This window comes from Atractosteus spatula, chromosome 15, assembly GCF_055471065.1.
Source record: "Atractosteus spatula isolate fAtrSpa1 chromosome 15, fAtrSpa1.hap1, whole genome shotgun sequence".
In the NCBI taxonomy this organism is placed as follows: domain Eukaryota; kingdom Metazoa; phylum Chordata; class Actinopteri; order Semionotiformes; family Lepisosteidae; genus Atractosteus; species Atractosteus spatula.
Genome location: NC_142720.1, coordinates 7,842,000 through 7,868,634, shown reverse-complemented (window position 1 = coordinate 7,868,634; position 26,635 = coordinate 7,842,000). Strand labels below are relative to the sequence as shown.

The window sequence follows — 26,635 nt, the reverse complement described above, 5'->3', positions numbered from 1 at the left end:
ATAGTGTTAAAAATGGTTTTGCCAGTATTTCTAACTATTAGGAGACTGAGAGCAAAGTAATCATTCCTAGAAACTGCAATAATCCTCTGGAAGACTTTTTTTTTAATGTTAGTCTTGGCTAAATTGAAGTTCCACTTGCAAGTAAAACATGGCATAGAATTTCTTCAGTCTGTGAAGGACAAAATTTGTGCTTCATTATTTCATTCAAATATACACCCAGTCTATACCTATTAGTCTGTTTCCTTTTCAGTCATGTCCTCTGTCAGACATTCTTAACAAATTGCCCTAAAGTACAGTATAAGGTCTTTTCAAAGAAAAAATGTCACATTTGAGTTATGAACAAGAGCAGTACATCTTAAATGTATCTGTCTTCAACACAATTTGAAGATGTTTTCAGCCCTAATGAGAAAAAAAGTCACGGATATACAGGTAACATATTTCTGGTATGTTTTATGTTTTAAGTTTCATGAGTAGTATTGCCATTTCTTACATAGTACTTCAGGTCATGCTGCATTCCAGATAGAAACTTTGTAATGTATACTTGAACAAGAAAAAGCCATTTGAGTGGACAACAATTCTTTCCAGGAAAATGGAAGAAATTATGCTTTAGTTTAATTATTCCACAAGAATTATCTTGGAAAGCTTTGTCTCTGCTTTTGTGCCTAACGGTTAAGACTAATGGTTGAGTCCTTAAAAAGCATCCAGTGTGTCTAACAAAGGTCTTTGCAGAGCGACCTGGTCCCAATTTTCAGCATTTCTCTCTCTCTCCTTTCTGAGAAAAGATGTCTTCCATCCCTTTTTCTTTACTAGGTTCCATATGACTCACTATTTCACCACCAAATGAGCAAATTTATTAGCCTCTACAGTAGTGTGTTTCTCGTCATCCCACTCATCTTGTGATGTTAATCAGCTATGCCCTTAAAAGCAATATGTGTTCCGTTTCCACTAACAGTATTAAACGTTTGCACTGGTGCTGTATACCATCTTCTCTTTGATTTTTTCCAGTTATCTGCAAGATAAACATCAGTTTGTGCATGCTTTATGAAATGTACAGCTTTGGGAAAAGGAGAGCATGATCATAGGAAATATGCTTTAGTATCCTTGTGTAACAGTTTATAGGCTATGAAGAATTAGTTGTTTGCAAGTTAGGGTCAGTTTTATGTGCAACTGAAGTGTGGTTTTCAGTTGTATCAGTGTTTCACAGTCCCTTTATTGTCTGTTACACAGGACTGTTGTAAAGTTCATAATAAATGCAATCACTTCTGAATGAAATAACCATGAGTGCCAAATATTAAAGTTTTTTTTTGTTTGAGAAATGTTACACCAACTAAATTGTTTTGGTTTTTTTTTGTAATGCTTTGTTTGTAGTGTTTATTGCATTTTCACACTCGACCATGACATTCCGCAGTGCCGCGTGTTGGAAGAAATGCTGGGAGTACACTCAAATAGCTTAGAGTTGGCTGTTATGGTCCAAGTGCTTTCAAACAACAGCTTATATGTTGTTTTCTTCTGACATTGGGAAAAAAAATCTGGGAATATGCTAGATTGGTTGTTGGTGTTGCTGTAATCTGTGAACATCTTCTTTTGGTGTAGAGTTTGCACCTAGTCCTATGTTTTATGAAGCTACTATTTTCACTCCTTGGCTTTGAGAACTCATCGGCTTATTTCAGAGCTTATTCTTTACCACACTGCTTATTTTAGACAGTGAAAAAATGCCTCCTTGTGCTCAAAATAATGCTATTGCATTATTTTCATCTGCTTTACTGATGGATTTGCCTATTGTTTGCTTTTCCTCAACGAGATGACATCTGACAAAGAAATCTAATACATCTCCAGCAGGAAAGTCTGCTTGTTCTGTAGGATTATTTTTCAGGACACATAAAATCCAATTTTTATTGGCCTTTCTCTTCATAGGTAAAATGGACATTCCCACATATTTATTCCATGTTGGCATCATGCTTTGCAAAATCCATAGTAAGTAACTGAATAGTAAGTAAGAGTAAACCAGTTCTCTTTATTTCAGTATTACTTAATAATACTTATAATGGTGCAGATCAGTCAGGTCTGTGAGGGAGAGAAAAGCGCATGGCATTTTCCACTGGTAAAGTAATTCCCTATGGGGGTACATAGGTTTTGGACTAGGTATGTGAACCATGACATAAACACAAGCATAACAGTAAATGAAACTGCTTTTAATGAGACCTTTTAAATCATTTTTAGATGATTCATGTACAGTGATGGCGATTTTCCTGTGCAGTTGTTTCGTTAATTGTTTACTGGCAAGATGAGTTTGAGAAAATAACTCCAGACTTAAATCATTTTTTTAAAAATGCATTGTGTGGTCTTGCGGGCTTTGTTACAAAATAAACAATCGAGCAAGACATGTATCTGAATGTTTTTGTAAACATCTGTTTTGTTGTTCCGTGCTCCAAGATGCTTTATGACCATCTGAAAAAGATTTACTCGTGTACCCATCTGAGTAATGTGAAAGGAACCTGTCATTCTTTCCTTTGAAATGAACAAAATTCTCACAAATGCACTGCTGAGCTACCAGGGTTTTATTCTCAGGGCGGCATAATCAAGTGTTTTTCAAAAAGCAAACATGATCATTAAAACTGTGATATATGATTGTTGGCTTATTTATACATGACTCTAAGCATACTTCTGAACTGTCCGGAATAAGGAAAGAAACATGCACTTTAGATCTGTGTGATTTTGTAACATACCCCATGTCAGAAGGAATTGAGTTTAGGTTTTTCAGTAACATCATCTAAAATCCTTTTTTCTTTTTTGGCAGATCCTTCAAAGGAACACACCATCCCAGTTGCTGGCCTAAACTAGCCTTTGGTTTCTAAAGGAATACAGCCTTTCCTGTGGTCAGCCATTCTCCACGTGCCATCCACTGCTTCTGACGCATAAATGCTGTTTCTCACTCTCCACGTTCCTGTGGACCTGTGATAATGATCGCTCCTTGATGCTGGGTTTTGCTGCGGTTGCTGCCTAGCAAAGCAGTCCTTTTTAATTCATCCTCTTGTAGTACAGATGCATTACTGATGACAATGTAATAGAGACGGGGTGGTGAATTGCAGCTTGCCAAGGTGCCTGCATGCCCTTGGAAGGATATGAGTGATCCGAGCCCGAAAAAAGGAGACAAAGCTAATCCGCTCAGAGCAGCAGGAGGGTGCAAGGACTCCTCGAAAAGTATGCAGTCTGATGACCTGTTTGCTAGGAAGTTTAAAGCCTTGAATGGGAGCATGGGACCTCCATCGGCACAAGGGAAACTTGACAAGGCTAACGGGACACCGGCCATGCCTAAGATGGGAGTTCGAGCACGAGTGTCGGAGTGGCCCCCCAGGAAGGAAGGCTGGGACGGCCGGCCTCCCCCAAACTATGAGAGCATTATGATGGGGTTCCAGAATGGACAGCCAGACCAAAGCTTGGAAGCCATCAGCGAACGAAGCAGGGAGGCTTCTGTGGACTTGGAGTTCGCCGAGACCAAATACTCCTTGAGCGACTTTCTAAGCCGATCCCCTCCTAAGGGGCTGCACCCAATCCGGCAGCGGAGCAACAGTGACGTGACGATCAGCGACATTGACGCCGAGGATATTCTGGATCAGAACGCAGTGAACCCCAACACTGGCGCCTCTCTTCACCGCGAGTATGGCAGCACATCCTCCATCGACCGGCAGGGTTTGTCTGGGGAGAGCTTTTTCGCCATGCTGAGGGGCTACCGGGTCGACACTCTGGACCACCGCAGCATGCCCCCGCTGGGCTTCCCCGAACTGCTTCGCTACGAGACCTCGCTGTCCCCCAGCCTTCAGACGGCAGCGCAGATCGCCAGGGGGGAGATCGTCAGGATCTCGGGGTTCGACTACGTGGACAGCTCGCTGCTGTACAGCCGGGAGAGGGAGAAGTCGTTCAAGCGGCGGTTGAAAACGGAAACGACGGAGACCTCTCTGTTCCGGAAGCTGAGGACCATCAGAAGCGAGCACGACGGGCTGAGGTTGTCTGTGGAGCAGGACGACGGCAGGGCGGAGAAGTACGGCAAGCCTCCAAGCTTTCAGAAGTGCTTCGCTCACTACGACGTTCAGAGCATCCTGTTCAACATCAGCGAGGCCGTGGCCAACAGGGCCAACCTGGGCAAAAGGAAGAACACAACCACGGGAGCCTCTGCTGCATCACAGTATCAAGTGTCTGGGGGCGGGCCGGGGATGTGCGAGTCCCCGCTGGGAAGTCGGGAGGACCTCAACTCCAAAGAAAACTTGGATGCGGATGAAGGGGACGGGAAAAGCAACGCCATGGTCCTCAGCTGCCCGTACTTCCGCAATGAAATCGGAGGCGAAGGGGAGAGGAGGATCTCACTGTCGAGAGCCAATTCGGCTTCCTATAGCGCGGGGGAGAACTGTTCCTTTGAGTCCTCGCTGAGCTCCCACTGCACCAACGCTGGGGTGTCCGTGCTAGAGGTGCCCAGAGAGAACCAGCCTATCCACAGGGAAAAGGTCAAACGCTACATCATAGAACACATCGATCTGGGAGCCTACTACTACCACAAATACTTCTATGGGAGAGGTAAGGTTTAGCTCTTCTGTGCATCTGTTCCAATTACAGGTTCATGTTGCAATTATTAAAACCTCAATTGTTTGCTGTCATGCATACCATTCTCTTAGCAAAGCATTCTGGATGTATCTACAGTAAGTGCAGTAAAAAAGAAGTTTATTCATGTTTGATCGGTTTCGAAAACTGGGAACATCATGATAACTCATATCTCATGTACTGGAACAAAAGACCTCTATTTAGATTCTTTATGCATCTTTCCCTTTCTCAGAGTTTTTTGTGGTGAAGTGTGATCTGTGACATTTCCCTTTGCTGTACAATATGATTTATCATGTGACAAATCTGGACAAGAATGAGATGCGGTTTGTTGGGTGGGCAGATCCCGAGTAACAAAACCCAGAGGAAGTCGCAACTATGCCAGCACTCTTTATTAAAGGTTAACGTAGCTGAGTTGCGTGTGATATGTTTTCAGCAAAAGTTGTTTCACTCTTCACAAAATTGAATGCCTGCTTAAAAATGTAGCTGTGGAGTTTGTTTGATAGTCTACTTCACATATTAATGAGTTAGTATTTGGGGAAAATAGTCTGCAGTGCTTAATTTGTGATTGATGGTTATTATGTTCCTCAAGAAAAAAAACGTATGTACGTCAGTACTGTAGGTTTCAACCTCCAACATGTATTAGAGGAAGACAAAGCAGTTTCTCCGGTGGGACAATTTATCTTTTACAAATTGGTGGAGCATCTTGGCTTGAGATAAGGAGCTCAGTAAACACCACAGAAATCCTGGACTCCGCTTTTTTTACACTGCCTTTAATCTGTAGTCTTTTCTGTAGTAACACCCAAAAAAGGAACATCTCCCGCTTCTTCCTGACTTGTGTAAGAGAAATGCCAAAGGTGGTGTTTTTATTGAAGGGTCTGTCCTGAAGCAGAAGGGTTCATGCGATCCCCTTTCCTCCCAGTGCGATAAACCACAGCTCCTGTTTATTGCTGTTCTGCAGCACCAGGGGATTCTGCTGGAAAAGGGCCTAAATAATAGCAACTCTGCTGTCATCACCTCAGGAGCAGGTGCCTCTTGTCCTCTTGTTGTAATGGAAGGAGGCTTTTATCGCCTAGGGCCACAGGTCCAATTGACCGTTCAGTTGCTTTCAGGTGGGTGAGCGTTTTGTAACTGTGGCAGTTTAAGAAAGAACAATGCTAGTGATGCCTTCAGGCAAGTGGAGGGCTTTTTGCATGGAATTGTCCCCCCCCCCCTGCTAGGAGAATGTGATAATAATGAGACACGGCTCGAGGTGAGGTCAGCTGTAGATGGGAGTGTGACCCTGCGGTCCTGGGAGAAGACGGGGGGGGATGACAAAGCCCTGAAATTTGACCCCCTGGAAAATCAGCCCGAGCTCTTGCACCTCGTCACTCTGTGCCGCCACAGCAGATGACAAATGCCCATGAGTCACTCAGTTATTGCAAACATCATTTCTGTTTGAGCTCTGAGCTGTTTAACATCTAAGTGTACCTTTATTAAAATACACATTTACCAGTTTTACTGTCAAATTGGTTCTCTTTCATCCTTGTGTCAGTGAAATTAGGAGAAAGGAGAAAATAAGCATACTGACTTATCTTCCTAAGACAGTCTTTAAGAGAATTTGTGCTCTGCCTTTAGAAGTGAAAAGAATGAAATTAATCCCCAATGTAGATTAGTATTGGTATTTCTCGGAGCCCAGTCTTTCTGCGTGGCTTGCAGCCAGATATGTGCCTGTTTGTCTAAAGCACTGCTGAGTTTGCACAGTATTTTCACTAGAGGGTGAATGCCCATTCTGTAAGTCTCCAGTCTGGAACTGTAATGTGAAACAGGATTTGAATAGTTATCCCATCTAGTTTTATCAGATACATTGAGAAACCATGTGAACATTCTTCACTTGTGATGTAAATTTAGGAAAAGAGCTAAATCTGGAGGATTATTTGGTGAAAATCTTCTTTAGCAAACAACACACAAGCCAGCGAATCCCACGGAATGTTTGTCTTTGAAGGGATTTTCTTCCAAATGTTTTTGTTACACGGAGCCTGTTGTTTTTTCTGCCTGCTGCTTTCACAGAATGTGTCTTTTCCTGCAAAGAGCAGCTTAGATTCACTGTTGCACTCATGCCTTCTCTTACAGAAGTCAGGGTAGCTCATATCTTTGGACAGAAGCCACAGCTGTACTGTTTTACTGTTGGGGATAGTGGGTCCCACTGCTACTATGCTCATCAGATTTTACCTCCTTGACCAATAGATCAAATTTCTCCACTCTCGGGTGGATTTATTTATGCTTGGTGCAACGAGAAAGACAGAAAAACGAGACAATCCATGTGACTCTGCAAACATGTACATAACGTACATTTGTCTATTGTTCTTTTGCTATGTTGTTGATAAATGCCCAAACCAAGATTTAATTAAAAACCTAAAGAACAAAACATACAATTAGAAAGCTCTGTTGCTCCACAAATCTCTCCAATTTAATTCTCTCCAATTATTTGCAAAGTTATTGTATTTGTTTATATATGATGAATTGAATTCTTTATCCTCCGGTGAATTCCATAGGCCCAGGTAATTGTTCTGTGTCTTTGTAAAGCTGATACAAAGACACAGATGGGGAGCAAATGGCTTCCTTCCCACCCTGCACTGTAATGAATATCACCATCTAATTAAGTCTGAATTGTTTCCACAAGTACATGCAATCTGTGGGCCTCTGGCAATCCTTTTGTCGCAGTGCACTTTGTTTAAATGTGTCACAAAAGGGGACAGGATGTGGAGTGACAGGGCCGACGAGGGGTTCACACTGAGACTCTGGCTGCATTGCTGACTGAGTGCCTCATCTGGGTGGGGGGGGCACCAGTATCTGTGAGTAACACTTTTGGAGAGGATTCAAGCAGGGTCTTTTCCAACCCCGCTGGCTCTCTGCTGAGCCTCGTGCTCCTTTCAGAGACGGAAGCAGTTATAAATGTGCACAGCGATGTATCCTCGTTTTCCTTCACAACCTTAATTAGCCTCACCGCAAGACAGCAGACATGCTGCAGTTGTTGATGAGTGTGTTACTGTCAGTCATGTTGAATGAGTGTTCCTTCGGCCCTGGCAGTAAATTGGCCGCTTCTTACTGTCAGAATCTCTGGCTCTATGATGTGTTTGGGCTTTCAGCATCTTATACCACATCCCCTGGCCTCCATAATCAGAAAACATCTACTCAGACAGGGAACCATGCCCATGTGGCTGGGGTGTTGACATTTGTATGCAAACTCTGCTCGACAGCTTGCTTCATTCCACTCCAAGGTGGTGATGATGTATTTGTTTAATCAAAACACACAAATAGGGACCTTTTGTCTCTTCTTCACTCAGAACTGTCTGTTTTACAATATTAAAAATGCTTTTTTTTTCCATTTGTTTGGCGGAGTTTCCCCAAGGGCATGTCCAGTTTCCAGTTGAAATTCAGTGTGTAAGCATCTTTACTTTTTGAATTTCAGGGCAGGACTGATGTGACTCTAAGAGGGGTTGTTTCCCAGAATCCAGTGGTAAACATGAGTAGTCAAAGTCGTTACTGATCCAGTGGGGTTGCTGGGAGGGCTGCTGCTGAAGATAAAACAGCTGATGAGAGCTGGATTACAATACGTCACTTGTCATTCCGATTTAGCATTAATGCAATAGGGCTTCAAGGAGACAGGTGGACATATCAAGGCAAAAACGTCACTTGCTTTATCATCAGGGCTGTCTTGAACATCAATTTTGTTTTCTTCTTTTCTTCTGTGGGATGTTATGATGATCTCATGTGGCAGCAGCTTCCCTTTGTATGAGATTTGTGGTCCAGATGTGGTTTGAAAATGAGGTGACATGAAGAGTATCGGGAGAGCTTGAAATCCAAGCCCTCTAATAAAGCCAAACAAATTGCTCACTCTTGACATTTTCAGCTTTTTTTTTGTTGTTGTTCTCTGGCTAAAGTTTGGCTTTAGTCCTACAGATTCTTCGTTAAGAATTTATCTTTGCGTCCACTTTCACTGTTCTGTCATTTGTTCAGCGGGTGATTCTTTGGGTTTTTTTAACTGTAAAGACAGAAACAAGCACAGTGACAAAAGCAGATTCCCAGCATTGTGACAGAATGAAAGAATAATTGAGATAACTGACCATTCAGCTTGAAAAGGCGGAGGAACAGATGCTTGTATTTGCACACATTTTCATTCACGCAGAGAAGTCAGCAAATCGAAGTCTTTGTCGAGAGTGGGTGGACTGGTGACCTTCTTTTAGGGCACAATCAGCTTCTGGTTTGAACACATTTTTGGTGTCATTAATGCTATTAGTTAAAGCAAATTAATTGAATGTTTGGAACAATTGCTGACAGGCTGTGCAGTACAGCAACAGATTGTGAAACCTTTAATTGAATTCAGTGTTTGTCTTGGTGGAAATTCTTATTTGAGTTGAAGTAAGGAGAACCAAATTAAATTCACGGCATGAATTTTAAATTGACTGGCTCTGGGGAAAGCTTGTTTTGCGATTAAATATGTATACTTCATCGTGCATGTGGCTTCGCATCTTAGTTTACCAGACCAACGTTGCAGTACTTACAGTAATTTCCTTACCTTATAATAGTCTTTTTTTTAAATAGATAACTTACTACATGTACAATGGAATTCAATGCATAAGAGCATGCTTAACTCCTTAATAAATTAATCAGTTTATATCTGTCATAGGGTTAATCTGGCATTTACTTCATGTGAACAATCTGTGCATTTTGAACAAAAAAAACAATTATGCAAAAGCTCCAGAAATGTCATAAGATACACCTGACTAACTGAAGGACTGTTTGTTTCTTCACCTCACAGAGCATCAGAACTATTTTGGCGTTGATGAAAACTTGGGCCCTGTGGCCGTGAGCATCCGAAGGGAGAAGCTGGAGGACGTTAAAGAGAAGGATGGCGCTCAGTATAACTACCGGATCGCTTTCAGGACCAGCGAGGTAATGAGCTATGGGATATCTCGCAGAAACACAGACGCGCAATGTGGCATTTTAATTGCTGTTTAAAACACCTTTTTGAGCTACACAATTTACTGTAATGACTGGATTTTTTGGCTGGTTTTTCCTCATTCCTGCATCTTACTTCTCTTTACTTACTTCTCTTTGTTACATTTTTAAGCCAGTTTAAAAATTAAAATAATTGTTCTGAAGGTGGAGACTTAAATCTGGCTTGTCAGCTCGTAGAAGAATCCTGTTCTACTTCCCGGAAGTGAAATTTCTCTTGCACACAGTTAGCACTTAGCTTAAATTGATTACTTATTAAGGAGTCATCTGGATCCATGTGACTGTGTTCTAAGCACTGTGTCTGAATAGTCACAATGTTAGCAATGAGTTTTGAAGGAATGCTCATTAATGAGCTCACCTTTCAATTAAATTACATTTCATTTATAATTTCATCAGGAAAGCCATATTTCAAAGCATGGTGGGTAATGTCTGAGTATCTCACCTGCTGAGTCTATACAATAAAAGATTGAAAACTGTTTTCAAAATGTGGTTTGGATTGCAATGGAGTATGCACAACTGTACTAGGCTTGAGATTCAGAAACTGTCTGCCTTTTCAAACAGATCACCGTTCAACCTGCAGTTGTGAACTTGTTCACAGTCATATATATTGTCAACTCCCAGATAGCCTTCTGATGTAGAAGCAGCCAGTTTTTGAGGCTAGTCCAGAAAATAAATATGTCCGAAAACATTTTATTACTCACAAGTAAATTAAGCTGTATTTAGTAGGTTGAGCATAATGGTTGAAATAGCAACTCTCAAACAGCCAGCGGTTTAGTTAAATGTTTCAATATTGTCAAAATATAAGAGTGCAGTTTTGGAGAAAGAACTGTCTGCTTTATGTGCCAAGAGACAAGAAAACGTCAAAACTGAATGTGTGCCTGTTTGACAATGATATAATATACGCGCATAGGGTCTGACAAGGTCTTCTGCTTTATGCTGCAAAAATATATGAAGGTTTATCTCCGAGTGTGTGGGTAGAAGGATGAATGACAGAAGTTTAACATCTTCCTGATCAATTATAGCTTTCATCTTGACATGAGTCTCCCGAGTACATGCAGCATTACAGAATGCCTGAGCCATTCTGAGACTGAGGCACTAGCTCTGCTACCAAACATCTCTGATATTTTATCCATCATTTCATCCTCCAGCTGTGTCCACATGTTGAGATGCTAAAGTTGTCTCGATCTTGCTCAGTTATTGATCCTAACTTGAGGTTGAAGAAAGTCCTGACAAAGTCACAGTGGAAGGTTGCCAGATGAGATCGGACAAGTGAACAAGGCGCGGTGGTTCAATGTTAATGACAGTGACGGGGACACAGAGAGACCTAATGATGCAGCTGGTAGTGTATTTCTCTGGAGAGTGAGCTGCTGAGCGCCTACTTCTCAACAGGACTCACGCGGGATGCTGCTATAAATGGAAAGTTACATCCTGTTCAGTTAGTCTGTCTCAATTATTAATCTGGTGTTCCTCAGTGTGGCAGCTTGCCTTTTCCTTCTCACATCTTTTTAATTCCTAAACAGTTCCCGGTAGCCTTCCTTGAACTCTTAAATACAAGTTATGAAATACGGCAGAAAAAGTTATTTAGATTTACTTGACCTAATATGATTATTAATGTATGTCTCTTTTATAAACGACAAAGTTGGGCTTCATCCCTCCAGCTTGGTGCGATGCTGTAAGTGTGTCGGTATGAATAACGGACGAGCTCTCGGTCCCTCGCCCTCACACGCGGTGTTCCTTCCAGCTCACCACCCTGAGGGGAGCGATCCTGGAGGACGCAGTTCCATCGACCGCCCGCCACGGCACCGCCAGGGGGCTGCCTCTCAAGGAGGTGCTGGAGTACGTGGTGCCGGAGCTGAATATCCAGTGCCTGAGGCTGGCCCTCAGCTCCCCGAAAGTACCCGAGCAGCTGCTGAAGCTGGACGAGCAGGGGGTAGGTTGGCCGCCGAACCCACTGGGCCGCACCAGGGCAGGGGGGGCGTGGCGCGGGCTGTGCAAGCAGGGGATTGGCCATTGCAACCAACGCAGAAGTCGCGCCAGATGTTTTGCAGTTGACGGGCAGGTGCTCCTCACATGTTTCACACAGAGGGGGGGAATCAAAGTTTGGGGGAGACTGGCCATGGAACACATGACAAGATCTCTTCTTCTTTGCCTCTTGTAATGTTCAATATAAGGCTTTAAAGTCAGATTGATGAACTCATTTCCCCCTGTTTTACAGTTTCTGTTCAAATTTATTTATAGAAGAAAAAATTTGCTTCCAATCAAATCTGCTTTACATTCCATTTTAAATTCAGCACGTAATGGTCCACACTTTCAGCGTTTCTACTGAAAATAATGAAAAAAAGGAATCCACTGAGCGCAGGCTGATGCGGTTAGTCCTTCTAATGAACATTTATTACCATCCATTTCCCCTGTTTGTAGCACTTCAACTGCACAGCTGATAAGCTACATTGCCTGATATGGCTGTGCTGTATAAAGAGAAGCTAAAGATGTTAGAATCAATATTAGTGTAATGCATGATAATCAAATTCATTCCTGCCATGGGTCATGTTGTAATTTATTATTTTATTCATGTGAGGGAACAGAGTAAATCAGAACCTCATGGCTGAATTTTTATTAACCTCTTGCAGGCCTGTAATTACTAGAGCAATGGGAACAAATTTGCACATAAACCTCTGCTGTAATTAAGCTACAAAAGATATTAGAAAAACAATTGCACTCTGTGACTGTAGTGTAAGATGTCAAACAGCAAAGACCTCGTTTATCATATAAATTTATATTCATATATACAGCACATACATCAGCAATCAAAATCTTAAGTTAGAGGAGTACTTAATATATGTACTAATGAAGATTGTACTAAAACTAATAAGTGCAAAACAGTCACAGTGATATTTTCTTTTCCATAATTGTTACCTTAATCATTCAAAATATGAGATCGATTATCACCATATGAGTGTAAGTTGTAATGAGAATGAGCCCGGGCAGTTCCCTATCAGTTCTTTCCTGAGACTTTATGCTGATGTGTTGAGTCTCACTTAACTGCATGAAGACGTGCAGCAGAGTGGTCAGTGGACGAGAATCACCCACTTTTCGTGGTTCGTCTTTGGGTATCTTTTCAGCCGGGTATCTAAAACATTTCTTTTAAACAAGACCGGTTTGCAGTAGTCACTTACTGATGTACTTAAAATCTTCTTTTTTTTGTTGGAAGAAGCTCTTATTTTGCAGGCTTATAAATCTTGTTTCAGTCTTTTTTTTTTTTTTAAACTGAGAGCAAGCATGGATTTCTGCTAAGCAGCCACATGAAAGTTCCAGCTCCTGTCTGGTGCCATGCCCTTATAAAGACCTCCTCCGCTGGAATGTGTGGAGCGCATGGAGCTGCCCTGATTGTAGGAAACGAAACTAATTAAAGTGAATTTCCTGGGGCCTGATGCAGTCCCACTGTAGCTCTAGCATTTGATAGACTTAAATGATGCGGTTTGTTTATTAAACACAACTGCTCTCAAGGAGTTTTTTTTCCAGCAAACCCAGCTTTAGTACTGTTAGCGGTTACAGTGTTGCTCATTGTACAGCATGAGCAAGGGCCTCTACCTTCAGTTTGCTCTGAGCAGTACCAGAGGCATCTGTGATCACACTGTAAATTGGTAGCAGATTGTTGTACTGTATGATGTATTCACTATTATGTGTTTGGGAGCAGGTGGAGATAAAGGTCACACTGAAAAATAAATGTGAAGGCAATAAGGAAGTGTACTTGAATTACTATACTGATATACTGCATGTAGTACAATATTTCTCTCAGTTTAATGTTAAAGGGAGACATTGATGTTTTAAAAAAACACCAAGTAATAGGAAAAGCACTCTCTGTCTATTGACATCACTTAAAATATTTCTGCCCAACTAGGTTAGGTAATAGCAGGCATCCATTATTGTGCTAGAATTGAACTGATAAGAATCAGAGACATATCTGACTAGATCAGTCAGGGTATCAGGGGCACATTATACTCCAGCCATAAGGAAATTTACACTTTGGCATACCAGACCCTTACTAATGAGTGGAGGCGACACAGTAAATCGGACCCTTGCTGCCATGTGCACAGCCGGACATGAAACTCACAGGGCAGGCAGCTCAGTCACGTCGTAACGCTTGCTCTCCGGTGTTTCTTTGACACAGCTACTGTATCGTTGACCATCACCTGCCTGTCTTTCCTCTTGTCAGAATGGGAAGGGGGCATGGATTCAGAACATGCACCATTGTGTATGTTGTCTGCTGGGGGTGCACAAACGAAGTGGAAATTGCTGTGGTATGTGTAGCATAACCTCTCTAGAACTCTCTAGAGTAATGGTTGATATTTCCATCTATCATGCTTCATTTGATCCCGCCCCTACTTCAACCTGATAATGACATTTCACCAACATTTTAGCAGAAAGCTAAATGATCTTGCATTAAGTGAAAGTCATTTTTGATGTTACTTTTTATTGATTGGAGGAAGAGGCTGCTGCCTGAACAAATGGTGTTTCTTTTGATTTGGTTAATGTTCTCATAATATGAAAAAAAGTCCTATTTTAATTGTAAGCCATTTATTTAGATGCTAGTTAGATGTAGTTCCTGGCTCTTGTTCTGCTCAGGACTAGGTAACCCAGAGGACTTGGGGGTGCGGACAGGCAGTGTGAGTATTGGTGCGATGTCCCAATATGACAGCATGTTCCCACAATGGCAATAACGTCTAAGAAACAGGGGTTATGAGCACCTAAAAGTAAGTGACTCTTTTACAACCCCAATGGCAACATCTTTGTTGCCATTGGGCCCCTAATGGCCCCTAATGCAGTTTAATTGTGGTGGATTACAGAGCTATAAATGAAATTGAAAGCAGAATGAGAGCCAGTGGGAGATCCCCACAAATACAGAATTTCACAAGTGTATTGGTTTTTCAGATACAATTATTTTGAATTAAGATGAACCAGGTAGGGGAACCACACATATACAGTATATAATACTATAATGCTTTCCCAGTTGTTTCAGGGATGATGATAACAAAGCATTGCTAGAAACTCTGTTGGAACAAAGATAACAGGAGAGCAAAGTGCATCCATATGTACAAAAACTCAGTTTGCTGTAATTCTTTAACTTAAATTATCTGCTTACAAACATTTCTATAACCTTCGAAGTTTCAAACTTTATGTGCAAAATATGTATCCTCATTCTTGCCTTTTATTTCTGTTGAAGACAAGGTAGGAATGCTGGAAATCAATGTAATATTTTATAATGGCAAAGACAGATGGCAATATATTTATTTTGCACTTTAAGCATTTGTTAGGCCAACATGCGCCACTCATTTAGTTTGGTTCCGAAAGAGAAAGGCAGGAATTTGAAAAGGAACATGATGTAACATCAGGCCACATGAACAAGACAGGAGATCTTCAAAACTCAGTGGCATTTTTATTCGCCTGCATCAGTAATTTGCAAAAGGTCACAAGCAATAGGAGTTTAGCGTTTAGACTTAAAAAACAGCCTTTCATCATGCACTTACCACATGCGCTTCTTATAAACCTTAAGATTTTTTTCTATTTTATGCATCATTTGGTATAATATGCAAACTCAACTTAATGGTAAAAATGATCTTTTCTGACTCGGTACCTTCATTTAAAAAATATTTCCCATTCTTCATTTTAGAACATAGCCCTTTCTTTCGAAAAGCTGCTTTTACTAATGCAGTTTTAAGTGCACATTAGACATTAGTGGAGCTGGGACTGTGACCATGACACAATGTGTTGTATCAATTGTACAGTACATTTTACCACCAGCTGTGTGGTTTTAAATAGCTCCTCGATTTGTTTTGGTTCATTCACTCACCTTCGAGTTTGACTTTATCAGATTGTGCTCACTTAATTTCTGTGACGAGTTAACTGTGATACCATTAGGTTTGGAGGCTGGTGTAAAAAAACAAACAAGTGAAATGTGGTGCTTGAAAAAAAGCCCAAACATTATTGTTTCTGTTTTTTTCCCAGTCTCTTTGTTCTCTTTGTTAACTTTTGAAATCAAATCATATTGGCACAGTAGTGGGGACTTGTCACCATGACAACAGCATTAGAGGCATGCAGGAACTACTTGACCTGTCTAAAGAAGATAAATAAATATTTCAGAAATGGAACATGCATAGATGAATAGAAAACATTTAACAAACAGTAAAGTATTGTGTACATCTTAATAAATTCTGTAAGTAAACATATGCATAGTAGCATGATCGTCTGGGGCAATTGACTTAAAGTCAGATTTAATGAGTGAGGAGCAGATCAATTAGAAGTTTGTTTTCTTTGTTCCCAGTGTTTCAAAGCCCTTATAAATTATTCACATTGAGCTGTTCAGTGTCAGTAGAGGGGTTAAGCTGCCTGAGAGCACTTTGAATGTAATCATTGTCCTTTCATATTGAGCTTCCTCATCATCTAATAAATACTCTGCTTACGTAGGGGACTATTAAGTGTCTCCAGGGTAATATGGAGAGATAGCTGTGAATTAAATTCACTTACATTGAAGCAGTATGTGAGCAGATCCCATCTTTTGTTTTTAAGAAAGAAAGAAAATTTATGTTCACGTTTGAGATGTACCTGGCATTTCAATTGTAATCAGACTTTAAAAAGTTGTAATCAAATCCTTCTGGAAACAGTGCAGTAAATAACATATCATAGAGGAAAATGTGAACAGAAAAAGACTTCATCAGAGACTTCATCATAAGACGTCAGACTTTTTTTATTTGCTGCTGAAACGCTGTAAGCCATCAGTATGTGCACATAAATTGCTTCAATTGCACCTAAATAACTATATAAAGTATATAAAAATATCAATACAATAAAGCAGTTTGACAGTTTTTTATGCTTTTGTTGATGTGTGCATGTAAATGTTGTAATGAAGTATGTGACCCAAGTTTTGAGAAAACTAGACTTTTTATTATGTAAAATAATAATGTAAGTGAAAAGCAAAATACACTAAACATAACCTTTGAACTATTAATACAATTAAATGCACCAGAACTCTAGTGTAAATCCTGAAGTCTCCTCTCTAGACTTCAGTTGTCTGCCTATCAAGAGACTTGAACTTCAAACTTGCTGCTTCTGACACATTGCATTCTTGTTCAACTCTGATCCAGTATGATCCATGTCACGCCAGGAATTTGTTGTTTTTTATTGCTTTCTTCTCTACTCAGAGCTCACTACGGCTGATTGATTCAGTGGTGAAAAGTCATGAGATTCCACAGAAGTGTTCAGGAATTCACTTCACTGTCAGATAAGCAGGAAGGGAACTCTTGAGTTACCAAACATGGAAGTCAAAAGCCAAAAAGTGTTTTTGTAAAACAGGCTTAATTTAAGGGTTTTTGCTGAGTATTAACCTTAGCTAGACAGTCAGTCTGTGATCCAATTCTTCACAATTTCAAATTGCCTTGCAAAAGCAATACAATGACCAATTTACAGCATGAGTATGAATCTGAGATCTAAATATTTGAAACATTAGATAAAGATAAACCTTTGAAAAGAGGATAGATCTGATTTTTACACGGAACATTTCAGAACCACTGTATTTTAAGAAAAGGGTAAGTAAAAATGAAGAATATACATAAACAGGGATGGACTGCAGCTTGTCACACATCTGTTAAAATAAATGGATCTCATCTAGTCCTTTCTCGGAAGAAACCAGGGTATCGTCTTCAGTAGTGGCTGGGTAGCTTGTTGCTTGTAAAGAAGGGCCTCTTGTTCCGAGTCAGAAATGCACTTACACAATGTTTCCATTTGTGCTCTCAGACCTCTGGTTTGTGTTTCTCTGTTCATCCTGAAGACGTCCACTGGAGTGACTTGGTCAGTGCCTTGGAGGATTTGGAGGACTCATACCTGCTCCCCCTGTAGTTTTCTGCTTCTGTCTGTGCCCCTGCCACAGCGCCTCCCAAGTCAGGTGCCTAGCTGAGGCAGCGGTGTGTGTTTTTCAGCTGAGCTTCCAGCACAAGGTGGGCATTCTGTACTGCAAGGCCGGCCAGAGCACAGAGGAGGAGATGTACAACAACGAGAGCGCAGGGCCGGCCCTGGACGAGTTCCTGGACCTGCTGGGACAGAGGGTGCGGCTCAAGGGGTTCAACAAGTACCGAGCCCAGCTGGACAACAAAAGTAAGGCCAGGGCCCCTCTCCCGCCCTCTCGCTCTCTCGGGTCCTTCCGTGTGTGTGCACGCCCAACAACTGTCCAATCAGCTCTCGCGCTTCCTGCTCGTTCCGTTACCTTCCACACGAACGCCACGTCGGGAACGGCAGAAGCCTTTTCACGAAAAAACTTTGGTTTTCCATTTAATAATCGTAATAATGTAGGCTGAAATTCTCTCCCAGGGGCAGGCTCGGCAGAATCGGATAAACTTGAAAAGGAACAATCTTATTGAGGGGATAGGAGGCACAAGATGGGTTTTATTTGCTTTTGATGTATGTGCATGCTACAGTATTATTGCTGTTGTAAAATCTGTTCGGTCCTTTGAATTGGATTTTTGTTTTCTGTTAAAATTGTCGTTTTCTGTCTGTTTCAGCGGACTCCACAGGCACTCATTCTCTGTACACTACCTACAAAGATTATGAGTTAATGTTTCATGTATCGACATTACTTCCTTACACGCCTAACAACAGACAACAGGTGAGTGTGCCATTCTCTGGTGAATGGCCCTGTTTAACCTCTGTTTAGTGATCAGTGAGACCAGAGTAACAGAGATGTGTGGGCTGCATCGCTCAGGCAAAACCTTTGCAAAATCCCCTTTAATCAATGTGAGCCCATTTTGTGTCATAGGTCCTGATTTTACCTTTGTATTTTTAATATTTATATTTTTTATTAGCATTTATATAATTTTTAAAGCTGTTCTTTGGAAACGCCTCATTTTTTGTTAAGTGTTCTTCTTCAGTCTGCTGTATATTGTTCTGTAGTCCCCTGTTGCTGTTTAATGTTTTTCTGACAGCTTAAAGCATAAAACTAAAAGCATGAAGAAGGATCCACAGCCAAAACGTTATGTTTCTTTTCTTCTCTTTTCAGCATGGTATAAACTTTTGCTTGCTCCTTTGCAAACTAAAAGCATGATGCAGTATGTTTCAGTGATCCTGGGGAATGGTCCGGCAATTCTTGAAATGCTTTGCTTCCACTCTTTCTGTAGTATGTTCATTATGGTTCAAAAAGGGGCTTATCTGAGAAAGAAAAATATAAATAAATTGTCCTTGTATCATTTTGTGATAGATCGACACACATCGCAGTTAGATTGTTTGATAAATGTTTTGACCATTTAAACAGGTCTATGCTGACAGTACATTGTGTGATACTGTCATTTCTTGTATCTGGAGTATATCAAAATATAGTATGTCTCTTTATTTTGTTTACTGATTATACATCTAAAGATGGTTATTTTACAGGTTTAATTAGAATTTTCCTATGGGATGATAAACAGTGGTTAATGTGTAGTACAATAACTGGTATTCACTGGATTGTGGCTGTTTTTGAGCAAGTTTATGACAATACTCTGATTAAAAGGGCAATCTAATCTGGTCCTCCTACAGTCGAAAAGACTGAACTGTAAAGTAAGTTTCCAGCTTTAAGGGAAACCAGCCTCTGAACCTGTCTGCCAAGGCGTCGTGATAACAGACATATTACAGTGCTCTTTAAAACTATAAAAAAAATTACATTAATTAGGTGAAAGCTGAATGTTCATCACTGACGCTCCATCCTCCAAGTGTTTTTCTTTTTGATAAACCACCGAGCTGCACATAAGGATGAGTGTCATTGGAGAACAGAGGGAAGAGCTGATACCGCCCTTGTTTTGCAGGCCTCTATTAGCATGAATATGAGAGCAGTTTACCCAGAATAACGTTTCATAGCCCCAAGATTAGTGCTAATCTGTCTAACCGGCCGTGATCGGCCAGAAGGTAAACCGAAATAGGTCATTCAGTCTTCTCTTCAGCTGCCCTGCTTCACCTTAAATCATTTTTATTTATGAGCCGCATCACAAATCCATATACTCTCGTTGTTTAATTTTCTTAATTCGACCACAGGAATCATTGCCGTCTGAAATGAAATCTGGTATGTCTGATTTTATTTTCGTGAGGTGCTAGTCATGTCATGAATAAAAGGCGACTGATAAATGACAATATTCAAATGTTGGTTTAATAAGCACCAGTAGTTTCAGCGACTGTTTAATGTGGACCAGTAGAAGATTTCGTGACTCTGTAGGGTCTGAAGGTAACCTGTCTAAGGCATAAAGTCAGTTTAAGAGTAATTCAGGGGACCATGTACTGTATGTACTATACATCGATAACTACGCTGTCATGGGGCCATCTGTACAGTAATCTGATACTGATCATTACAACGAGTGCACTTTTAAACTGGTTTTATAGCAAAACCAAACCCTCAGATTTACAGCTTTTTATTGAAACTAATTGTCTCAAGATGCAAGAGGATACTTGTGGCCCAGTTCACATGCTCATGGAAAACACTTGCTCAGACGTAACCCTCTTGCAGGAAGTGTGATTAACTTCCTAATTCGTTTTTTTTCTGCCCCAGCTCTTGAGGAAAAGGCACATAGGAAACGATATCGTCACCATCGTATTTCAGGAGCCAGGGGCTCTTCCCTTTACGCCGAAAAATATTCGCTCCCACTTCCAGCACGTGTTTGTCATCGTCAAAGTACACAACCCTTGCACAGAAAACGTGTGCTACAGGTAACTAAGCTTTGCGACTTGATTAAATGGCAGGAGGGAACAAAGAGGTTTGGGGTTTTGGAAGACTGTCAAATAAGGAGGTAAAATCCTCACTGTCATTAAGTGATGTTTAATTTTTATCTTTGCTAGGAAAGATCCTTTTATCAGGAGTCTGATTTCTTTATAATTAAAGTAGTTGTTGCACCCAGAAAACTAAGTTTCACCTCAATCCAACTTGACTAGAAAGTTTTACAACCTAAAATGCATGCGTACCACCCAAAACACGCTAAACAGTACAGGCTGTATTGCTCTGTTTAACACAGTGACTAAAAATTTTTACTGAACTTTTAGACTATACATATGGATAATTAAGAATACCCTGAGAACTGTCTTAGATATAAGTGTAAGTATGGGAGACAGTAAAAGGGTGTGTTTTGAGCATTCTCTGTACTCTTTGAGCTTTTGGAATAAATAGTAAAGGCTCTAAAACATTCGAACCATTTCCCCAGTGGGGAAATTCACTTTGTTTTCCCTTCCTCCATTTCAGCGTGGCTGTTTCAAGGTCTAAGGACGTGCCTGCTTTCGGTCCCCCGATTCCCAAAGGAGTGACTTTTCCCAAGTCGGCTGTTTTCAGGGACTTTCTCCTGGCCAAGGTCATTAACGCGGAGAACGCCGCCCACAAATCGGAGAAGTTCCGGGCCATGGCAACCAGAACAAGGCAGGAGTACTTGAAGGACCTGGCGGAGAACTTTGTTACAACAGCAACCATCGACTCCACGGTGAAGTTCAGCTTCATCACGCTGGGGGCGAAGAAGAAGGAGAAGAGCAAGCCCAGGAAGGCTGCCCACCTGCACAGCATCGGTGCCGTCACGTGGAATGTTATCGCCCGGGACTTCGGGCAGACCACCGACGTTGAATGTTTGCTCGGCATCTCCAACGAGTTCATCGTGCTGATAGAGGAGGAGTCCAAGAACGTGGTGTTCAACTGCTCCTGCAGGGACGTTATAGGCTGGACCTCGGGTCTTATGAGTCTCAAAATCTTCTATGAGCGTGGGGAGTGCGTCGTACTGTCTGCCTTGGACAACTGCGGCGAAGACATCAGAGAGATTGTGCAGAGGCTGGAGGTAAGCCCTGTGGACAGGTATTTTCTCCACAGCCGCTCATCTCCTTCGTCATACATCTGCGTGTGTGTGGTGTTGAATTTCGTTTTTTCCTCAAACACTTGTAATTTTAAACAGGCTCTACCAATACATGCCAGATATCCCCAGGGAAGAGTCAGGAACTAAAGCAAAGTCTGCAGCTGGTTATCACACAGGGCATCGGAGTCTTTTCTTGGCAAAGATTTTTGGGATGTTTTTGGCTCAGCTCTGAGAGAGAGAGATTTCAAATAATTTAGAGCTGTAAGTGTATTATCTTATCTGTGCACCGAGGAATGAATGGTTACACACAGGGCTGGAATTTCTTATTCCTGTTACATAAATCCTGTAGAAGATGTAATATGTTTAGTATACATTTCTTCTTCCTTATATATCTGTAATAATAACAATAATAAATTATGAATAATTGCAGTATTTGTTGAGGTAACTATAACAGTACAGACCGTTAACAACTCAAATTAAACTGCATGAAGTTTGGCTAATGGTGATTTTGAACAAAAATGGTGTCCATTTTGGGAAGAACACAAGGTGTATGCAATAAAATAAGAAAAATGGGAAAACAACAGCACCAGATTGGTTGCATGTGCCACATAATACTCTGAATCTTCGTTAATAAAATCTCCAAACCTCTTCACTCTGCATTTGTCTTGAGCCAGTTCCCTCTGCTCAACACATTCCCATCCTTATTTTTGCTTTATTTTTAAGACTGTTCAGGAAGATGAAAACAGTGGCTTCTTATAAGATAATTACTCTACACATCAATGTCCACTGTCCCTCTGCCATCCACTGCTAATGAGAACTGAAAAATACAGTATAAGGACCTATCAGCCGTGAAGTCTACAGCAGCAGTGATTCTTCTTTTTTCTGGCTTGTCAGTTACTCAAAGGGATGCTTAAGTTGGTGCATGAAATCTGTGGCATCTGGCTGAAGAAAGTAGTTTTCTGATCCAAGCCAATCATTAAAAAGCTTTCCCCTTGATGTAGGAAATCTGGGATTTGTTTTACAAAGCTTCTTAGTGTGGTTACGTTTCACAGATACGTTTTAGTGATTCCCTTTGCGAGAGCTAACGCTTTTTGTTTTTGATCGCTTTTATTTGCAAATAGTTTATTTTATAAGGAACTTCTGGGAGGGGCTAAAATGAGGTGATCTTTATCCAAAATCAGTTCAGTGAGTGAAAGTTTCTTGTTTTATCCGAATGAGAGTTTGGAAACTGACTTCTTTCTGATTATTCTGTTGAAACATTATCATTGTTAGAGCACAGTATGTTCTATCATATCGATGTCCTCAATACTTCAACAAGAAAATGTAAAGGATTAAAAAGCAACAACTAAGGTCCAGGCATGCAAATTCTTGTTGCTAAATTAGCAATTATAAAAAGTGCCCCTTCTTTTTCTATTTCTAAAATGCAGAATCTTCTTATGGGTTTTTTATGTATCTTTTTTTGACTAATACATTAAGTGGCCCAAACTGTTCTTGGTTCTTTTTCTGTATCGTGATATAGTGATACATCTATGTAATTCTCAAAGATGCAGCATGATTATCCATATGCAAAGCAATTACTCATGATTGGAAACACAGCTCCTTTACAGAGAACAAAGTTAAAAGTCTTTGTTTTTGATGGTTCTGGTCCTGCTTCTGTAATTGTCACACAACCAATCTCCAGTCTAGTCTGCATGAATGCCAGATGTAGTGCTTGCACACCAGATATGTTTATGCAGTCCTGTTCCTAACAAGGAAATGATTGACATTTGTCTGCCACCAGTCCCAGCAGGACTGAGTGCTTTGTTGTTCTTCTTGATGAGGGCCTGCCATTTCTGAGACCCCAGGAGTAATATATGACATAGCAATATATAACAAAGCCAATCATCCAGTCTTACATACAAGTTGAATGTCTTGTCCTACATCCTGTTCGCAGCTCTCTGCTCTTTAATAGGTTTTCCATGTGTTTCCCTCTTCATTTCTGTTTCTTTGTCATTGTGGTTCTGAGCTACGGAAGGCATGACTTCTGCATGACTCCTAGTCTGCTTTTCAGAGCTGTGGTGGGGCTGCAGGCTCCCTCGAGTAGCGTCTCCTCACAAATCACACTCGTGCTGTGAAAATCAATTTTATTTGGCTTCCTATTCATGAACTGACTGACGAGGAATGTGTATGATTCTTCATTTAAATTTTGCAGTATTATACGACGAGTCTTCTAAAATGATTTATGTGATTAAGCATATTAAGTGGATGTTTAAAGAAGAGGCAGGTGATATGGTTACAGTACGTGGTACCACCATATTTCTTTTTTTTTCCAAAAAAGTGAAAACTGGCCTGCACACTCTCACACACCCACGTACCAATTGAAGAACACCACATTTATGAGTAAGACATTCTGCACTAGGGAGCGTCATCCTCGTTGTCAAGGTTACAGAATGCTCTTTGTCTGGAACATGAAGTAATTCAGCAGACATCCAGGTGTTTGAATGTTATTCATTGCCTTGAGGCCATTGTAGAGGTTAAGAGTAGTCCATTACAATATTCGCTGACTAAGTGGATATGGTGGATGAAAACTAGTACTGTTGAGTGACCTGTTCTGCAGCAGAGATGTTGGACACGGTTAAATGACGTCTAGCCTACTCAGACATGGGAATAAAAATGGATCAGAGTCATAATCCCCCAGCTTGTTTCAGCCACTTGCTTTAAGATGAAGAGATTCTCAGACATCTAATTCAGCTGGTTTAGTCGTAGCTATTTGCAAAAGCAGTGAAGCAGTTTCTCTCTTCACTGAAACCCTTGGCAGATGATATAGGTTATCTGAGGAGACTTTTTTTTTGAGTGAGGCTGTGGTTGAAACTTGATATGTGGTTGAAACAATATTTGCTATTTTTAGATCTGATTTCCCATAGCATTATTATTGTTGTTGTTATAATAAAACCTTGCTAGGCTTTGCCTTTTCCCCAGCATTACATGGGTGGTTTTCAAGGGAAGGTAAAGTACTGTAGGTCATCAGCAACATGAACCTAATTTGTACAGGTTGGGCTGATTACAGGTGAGTAAGGCAGGCTTCAAGATGTCTTTCTGTACAACTATGAATTAAGCACAAACAGGTGCTAGTCACAGTAAGACTAGTAATATCAGTGGTGTTTGGCCTTCTACCTCTAATAAATGGACTGTTGCCAGTCTTAAAGGCAGTCATTGAAGTAAAACTGTTCAAGCTCTGGTCTGCTTTAATTTCAAAGCCAAGTGTAATACTTGATTCATAGGTGGCTTGTGTGAAGGCCTTCTCCAGATTTTTTTAACCCAGTGGAACCTGTTTTTTGTGAAACACTGAAAATCGTTTTGGATTCTTTTAGCATCTTTATGTGTGTTTTTACGATGAGATTTGCTGTGTTATTTTCGTGAGGCTAAAATACTGTAATTCATCTCTTCCCTGTCTCCTGTGAGTGTATCCAGCTTCCAGCTTTTTTTTGCCAGGCATACAGTATGAATTCATGATTTCAGCTGTCCCCATATCAGGAATGTCTTCTCATTAGCAGCTCTTCAGGGGGTGTGAGAGGACAGCTGAGCTGTTTGTGCAAATGGAGTCCCAAGCACTCAAAACAAGATCCTTTCTTCCATACTCTGACCTCTTGTGTGCTCTATTCTAGTATTCTGCAATGAGACGAGTTCTGGTGTTTGCCATCATAAAGCTTTCATCGACTCACTTTATTTTTCATGTCAAAGCAACCCAAGTGGAGGAGTGACACAGATATTTCAGCCACCTAATTTTAGCATTAATAAAATGCTTTTTAATGCTTTTAATTTATTTTTAGCATCTGGAGTTTGTAAGTTTGGACTTCTTTAAAGTGATGAAAACGTTTTGATGAAAAAAACACAGCCCTGTATCCTTAAGGACCACACTAATAATATTAATACAGTGATGTACCTATAGTTTTGCTAAATCAGTGGGAAGTTGCACTAACAAAGTGGTTTTTGAGAAGTATAAATGTTTTTTTTATCTTTGTCTAGAAATTTGCTTTACTATGAACAACATGGACTGAGTGTTTATCTTGTTTTCCTCAGACTTCCTGTTTTCTTCTGGACTCGGGACAGTGTGGGTTTCAAAGTCTTTCTCGTCTGATCATTAAGAGAACCATTGTTCATGGTGCTGTCTACGTGTGAGAGACCAGCATTTAGAATAAATGTCCTCTCTTTAGCTTACACATTCTGTAAAGGCTGATTTTGACATAAAATTGCTGTTATTAATTTAGCTGATACCTCTATTCAAGGTGACTACATGAAGTACAGTTAATTAAAATTAATACTGTTCTCTGCATTCCAGTTATTTGACAGCAGCATTGTTAATTAGATTTTGCTGGAGCCGTAGAAAACCCTGGAAAAGCCTGATATGTGAGATCTGAGTGTTATTTCCCTCATTGAAGCAACAAAACATCTTTATTTTGACCTGTTTTATTACATAATTAATAATCCCATTCAGTTTATCATTAAAAGATGACATCCTTGCTCAGATTTGGAACTAGGTCTGACAGCTGCTAACACATGAAATACATAAGTGTGGATTTCCCTTCTCACAGGCCTGCAAAATCACAGCTTATTGTTTGAAATCAATCAATACATCTAATTTTTATTAGCAATACTGCCCTTCATAACAGTTTGCCTCAAAGTGCTTTAGAGAATGATATAGCAGTTAAGAATATTGTACAGAAACAGTTGACCACATTGGTGTCGGGGACAGAAAAACAATAACTCCCAGTGGGAGAGAGGAAGCCTCTGGGGGTACCAGGCCCAATCATTGCCCTCTACCAACCAATGCGTTTGTGGTACATTTAATTACTTTAGGCCCTGAACAGTCTAACTGAAGGGTCGGGATCATGCTGTCCTGGGTCTCTAGCGAAAGTCATACAAGTGACGTAGCTGAGGTTTCCTGGGTCTGCTGTCCTGGGTCTAGCGTTTAGGTTTCTGATGTCATTGTATATCAGGACATGGATATTCAATGTCTTATTCTAGCTCCAGGATCCAAGCATTGGGAATATAGAAAAATGAGAAAGTGGGTTGCAGTAACTGGGTGGAAGATCATGGTCTAAGGTGAGGAAAATGATGGAACAGACTTAGAACAGAACAAATGCAGAAGAACATCGGCATCCTTATTAGACTGCAGGCTCAGAGACACAGAATGATCAAACAAAATTCTGTAGCATAGGTATGTTTATCTTTTC

At 40.7% G+C, this 26,635-nt stretch overlaps 1 protein-coding gene across 3 annotated transcripts in view; it reads left to right on the top strand.

The window, feature by feature from the left end:
* The window catches only part of sipa1l2a (signal-induced proliferation-associated 1like 2, genome duplicate a), a 113,786-nt gene that overhangs the window by 43,953 nt on the left and 43,198 nt on the right, over positions 1 to 26,635 (top strand). For all 3 annotated transcript variants that reach the window (XM_088933951.1, XM_088933950.1, XM_088933952.1), the window contains exons 2-8: positions 2,798 to 4,569; positions 9,392 to 9,525; positions 11,330 to 11,518; positions 17,559 to 17,733; positions 18,138 to 18,241; positions 20,147 to 20,304; positions 20,831 to 21,407. In XM_088933951.1, the coding sequence (XP_088790077.1) occupies positions 3,123 to 4,569; positions 9,392 to 9,525; positions 11,330 to 11,518; positions 17,559 to 17,733; positions 18,138 to 18,241; positions 20,147 to 20,304; positions 20,831 to 21,407 (2,784 nt within the window). In that variant the 5' untranslated portion in view covers positions 2,798 to 3,122. The remainder of the gene's footprint in view (positions 1 to 2,797; positions 4,570 to 9,391; positions 9,526 to 11,329; positions 11,519 to 17,558; positions 17,734 to 18,137; positions 18,242 to 20,146; positions 20,305 to 20,830; positions 21,408 to 26,635) is intronic.